This window comes from Littorina saxatilis, linkage group LG11 (genome assembly GCF_037325665.1).
Source record: "Littorina saxatilis isolate snail1 linkage group LG11, US_GU_Lsax_2.0, whole genome shotgun sequence".
Taxonomy (NCBI): Eukaryota; Metazoa; Mollusca; class Gastropoda; order Littorinimorpha; family Littorinidae; genus Littorina; species Littorina saxatilis.
The window spans coordinates 30,840,188-30,845,449 of record NC_090255.1 but is presented as its reverse complement, the minus strand read 5'-3'; the positions used below and the strand labels follow the sequence as shown (position 1 = coordinate 30,845,449).

The 5,262-nt window shown below is 45.0% G+C and overlaps 1 protein-coding gene across 1 annotated transcript in view; it reads left to right on the top strand.

Moving 5' to 3' along the window:
• The window catches only part of LOC138980607 (uncharacterized), a 10,512-nt gene extending 7,020 nt beyond the window's left edge, over positions 1-3,492 (top strand). The window contains exon 5 of the mRNA XM_070353522.1: positions 1,094-3,492. Coding sequence (XP_070209623.1) covers positions 1,094-1,563 — 470 coding nt within the window. The 3' untranslated portion in view covers positions 1,564-3,492. The remainder of the gene's footprint in view (positions 1-1,093) is intronic.
• The last annotated feature ends 1,770 nt before the right edge of the window (positions 3,493-5,262 follow it).

The following is a 5,262-nucleotide window of genomic DNA, read 5'->3' as shown; positions in this document are numbered from 1 at the left end:
CTCAACAACAAATTTGGAGTTGAAAGACAACAATCCATGAGCAGCTGTATGCAAAAGAGAGAGAGTAACAAAAGACTGCTGACATATCGACCCTATTGGACTGGGTGGCCGAGTGGTAACGCACTTGCGCTCGGAAGCGAGAGGTTGCGAGTTCGACCCTGGGTCAGGGCGTTAGCAATTTTCTCCCCCCTTTCCTCACCTAGGTGGTGGGTTCAAGTGCTAGTCTTTCGGATGAGACGAAAAACCGAGGTCCCTTCGTGTACACTACATTGGGGTGTGCACGTTAAAGATCCCACGATTGACAAAAGGGTCTTTCCTGGCAAAAGTGTATAGGCATAGATAAAAATGTCCACCAAAATACCCATGTGACTTGGAATAATAAGCCGTGAAAAGTAGGATATGCGCCGAAATGGCTGCGATCTGCTGGCCGATGTGAATGCGTGATGTATTGTGTAAAAAAAAATTCCATCTCACACGGCATAAATAAATCCCTGCGCCTTGAATATGTGCGCGATATTAATTGCATAAAATAAAAAAAAATTAAAAATTAAAAATAAATCCCTGCGCTTAGAACTGTACCCACGTAATACGCGCGATATAAGCCTCATATTGATTGGTTGATTGATTTTCTTTTTATCATATGAGTATTACAACTGTCTTTTTTTGTTTTTTTGTAGGAGAGGTGGCTGGGTTGGAGTAAAGGGGAGGGGGGGGGGGGGGGGAGGGGTAATGGTACAAGCGAAAAAGTGGGCGTGGAATGTCGTTGCTGGTATGGTGGATGGTTGGTACGTGGTTGTTTGTGTTTATAAACCTAGGTCACAGAAATACAGTGACTAGTGTTTTTCACGACATCTCAATCTTTGCTTATTCAGTGTTTGCTTGTGCGTTTGTTTTGTTAAGTTTAACACATGTATATTAGTTAGAATGGAGCAATATAGCTCTGGTACCACAAAATTAATGCGTTATCTCTGTAGTAGAATCAGGAGGAGGAGGTGGAGGAGGTGGAGGAGGTGGGGGGGGGGGGGGGGATAAGGAGTCTACTTAATCGTATATCCAGCTGTCCCAGTAAGTATCTCGGTGTTCTTTTTTGCAGCATTTGGGGGCATCTACTTGGATACAGATGAGGTGATACTTCAGCCAATGGACGATCTGATGAAGCATCACGTGACGATGGCTTGGGAAAGACGTAATGCAGCGTTTGGCAACGGACTCTTTTTGGCGGAGCCAAACAACACGTTTTTGAACACCTGGTATGCTGGGTATAAAAAGTTCTCCAACTCCTGGTGGGCTTATTTTTCAACAACCTTGCCCCGTGTATTGTATAACAAGCACCCGGAGTATAAAATCCACGTCGTTGACACATTCTTTCGACCAAACTTGTACAACATTACCGGACTGTTCTATGAGGGTCGGTACGATTGGTCGAATCACTACGCTTTGCATTTGTATTACCGACGCAATCAGAAGTATTTCAAAGGTAATTTTGAACAGAAAAACACCACGCTTGGAGACGTAGCGCGCCATATTTTATTTGGTGATAAGAAGAGGTGTCTGAAGCCATAACCGGATCATGACTGTGAAGAAGATTTGCATCGAAAATTCAAGAGGGTTGATGATGTGCTCACTTGCTGTCAGGATTATCCGAGAACTTACTTCCAAGAGCCAATACTCGAGGTCACCTGAAAGGTCAAAAACGCTTTGTGCTTATAAATACACTATCTAGAGATAACAGAAAAAGGGACAATAAAAGTTGTCTTTTCAAAGGAGGTGTGCATGATGATGCGCGGATTTGCTGTCAGGATTATCCAAGAACTTCCTACCAAGAGCCAACATTCAGAGACATCTGGAAGGTCCAAAAAGACTTTGTGCTTAATAAGCCATCTAGTGACAACAGAAAAAGAGACAGGAGAAGGCGTCTCAGTCTTAGGGGAGGTGTGATGATGCTCCCATTTGCTGTCAGGATTATCCAAGAACGTCCTACCAAGAGCCAACACTCGGAGACATCTGGAAGGTCAACAAACGCTGTGCTTAATTCGCCATTGATCTAGTGATTACAGAAAAAGATAGAACGGAAGATGTCTTTTCAAGGGAGGGAGGTGTCCCCTCATCGGATGGGGCGTTACATCTCAGGTGCCACTGTAATGTTAGTTTTCAATGAAAACTGTGAAAACGTAGCCTACAGCCAAAACCAGCCGCTGTGATAATATGGAACATACGATGCTCGGAAATTACTCCGTCGGGTTTGTATATGGAGTGTAGAACAGTGCATACCCTTGGTTTTACTAGAACAAACAAATTCACACGTGCTCCCTGCCAAGGTGTTCCAGACACAACCCTCTCTAGTGATTGGCCCGTCCAATGTTTGTCCTAGTAAAAAGCAAGGGCATTCACTCTTTCACAACCCGTACAAACCACAGTTATTTTCGGAATTCGTCTTTTGTGGGAACATCTTTCTCTAGGATGATCGTATCACAGTCGAACCTGTCTATAAGGCCTACAAAAAAATAGGTGTGGTTACGGTAACCCGACCTACCCTATTTTTAGTGGCCGACCCTATAACTTTTTATTACATTTGTCAACAAAAACAAAAAAAAACACACAAGAAAAAATTAAAACGAGTGCAGAAAACGCAATGAAAGCGAAAGCGCCCGAGTCGCACACTTATTTCCCTGTCAAGTAGGTTTAATTTGTACACATTAGAAAAAAAAGTTAAAAAAAAAAGTGATTGCCTACCTTCCTACCCTATTTTTTTTGGCTATGTTACCGTAACCACACCTATTTTTTTTTGGCCTAACGACCATCAAAGGGAGCAACAAAAAGCGTTCCTTGTAGACAGGTGGCGAGTCGTTTTGAAAAGGTGAACAATATAGGAAAACAACTCGTCGGGGTTTACCTGGCGTCAGTGGTCGTCATGGGCAGGTGGTTGTTATTAAAAGTCTGTGAAGATGTGTGTGTGTGTGTGTGTGTGTGTGTGTGTGTGTGTGCGCGTGCGTGTGTGTGTGTGTGTGTGTGTGTGTGTGTGTGTGTGTGTGTGCCGGTGTGTGCGTGTCCGTCAGTGTGCATGGTGTGTGTGTGTGTGTGTGTGTGTGTGTGTGTGTGTGTGTGTGTGCGTGCGTGTGCGAGTCCGTCAGTGTGCACGGTGTGTGTCAGTGTGTGTGTGTGTGTGTGTGTGTGTACTGTCCGTCAGTGTGCACGGTGTGTGTGTGTGCGTGCGTGTGCGAGTCCGTCAGTGTGCACGGTGTGTGTCAGTGTGTGTGTGTGTGTGTGTGTGTGTGTGTGTGTTTGCGTGCGGGCGTGCGAGCGTACGTGCCTGTATGTCTTTGTGTCTTCGTCTTAAACACTGACAGGCAAACAAATACAAAATTAATGATTGTTGCAAGTGTGTGTATTGATTTTTGAATTCTGGTGTTTTGATTCTTTCGATCTACGTTTCTTTTTATTTTCAGGTGAATTTGATATCATGTACGTTGTAATAATAGTCTAACTACGTGACGAGAAGAGTTTCGTTTTGTATGGGTGTATTTTGTCTGTGTTGTTTTCGATGTTATAGATGTGTGTATACTCCTGTCATTGAAATTCTTACACACAGCAACACATTCAAACACACATACACACCTGTACACACACACACACACACACACACACACACACACACACACACACACACACACACACTGACCGGCACACACACACACACTCACCGGCACACATACGCGCGGATTTATTCATTGGATTACAGAAAAGCGCTATCAAACCTGTCAGAGTTTTTCATATTCATGAATCAATTTGATTCAATTTGAGTTAGGGGGAACTTAGAAATGAAACTGAACCAGACAGGTTTGAGAACAAACAGTTAAAAGAAAATCTCGACTGCAAACTGTGTCCATCTTTGTGAGGCTATCAGTCACAAGAAGCTCGCAAACACTTTTGTTCACCCAGAGTTAAATCAATCATGCATGTCAGTAATTTCCGTTTCTGCCCTTTTTTCAAATTTACTTTTTGCTGTCTGGGTGTTTTTCTTTCTTTTTTTCTTCTTTATTATTTTTTTTCCTTTTTTTGTGGTTGTGGGGGGAGAGGGGAAAATGTCAGCTTCAAGATAGAATTCGGATTGAACGCACGCCTGGCAAAAAATTGACAATGCCTCGAGTCGCAGGCTAGTCAGAGCAACAATTTACTAACAACCACAAAACTAAAAACCTAACAAATGGAGAGAGAAAAACCCAAAGAGAAACACATAAATAAACAAGCCGATGGAGGGAACACAGTTTCATATTTTAAGATTGGGTTTCACTCTGTATCAGACAACCTATACTGTTCAAAAAAAGAAACGCATAGCTTGTAATATTTGATTAATTTAGTTATATGGCTACAAGGATATCCACCAAACTGCAGAAAATCTTTATCTGGTCGTCGACCTTTCGTCCATTGCCACAAGTGAGCTCTGCACGTGACGCATGCGTTATCAGTGGCTACAATGTCAAAATTGCTCATTTGGCATGACCATTCGTCATGCTTCAGTGTAATCTCGTGAAACTCGGGGAATATTGAGCTCTCACCATGTCTTCCACAACCCATAAAAGCGGATTGTTCGCCACAAAGAAATCAGACGACAATTCAGCGACGAAAGATGGCCCGATTGAGCAGAGAAGACCGCCAAATTGCATTGGGTCGTTTACAAGCAGGCCAAAGTCAAAGTGCAATCGCCAGGCACTTCCACGTGTCCCAGAGCACCATCAGTAGACTGTGGGTCAGGTTTCAAGCCACTGGCTCCGTTGCTGACTTGCCACGAGCGGGAAGACCAAGGGCGACAACTGCTGCTCACGACCGCTTCATACGGCTCCGCCACCTCCGGAATCGTTTCCTGTCGGCCTCATCTTCTGTCCAGGCTCTCCCAGGGCCACACCGATTATCGGACCAGACCGTGCGGAACCGCCTGCATGAAGCTGGTTTGAGAGCTCGCAGACCTCACAGAGGAGCTGTCCTCACCCGCCGCCATCGCCAGAACCGAGTGCAGTGGGGCAACCAGCACCTTCGCTGGACCGTCCAGAATCACTGGAGACACGTGTGGTTCAGCGACGAGTCCTACTTCCTGCTCCAGCGACATGATGGTCGGAGGAGGGTCTACCGGAGAGTAAACGAACGTTACGCGGCCAACTGTGTGGATGAGGCACCCGTTCATGGTGGTGGAGGCGTCATGGTGTGGGGGGCGATCAATACCGCTGGAAGGAGCACCCTGGTGCACGTCCAAGGGCGCATAACTGC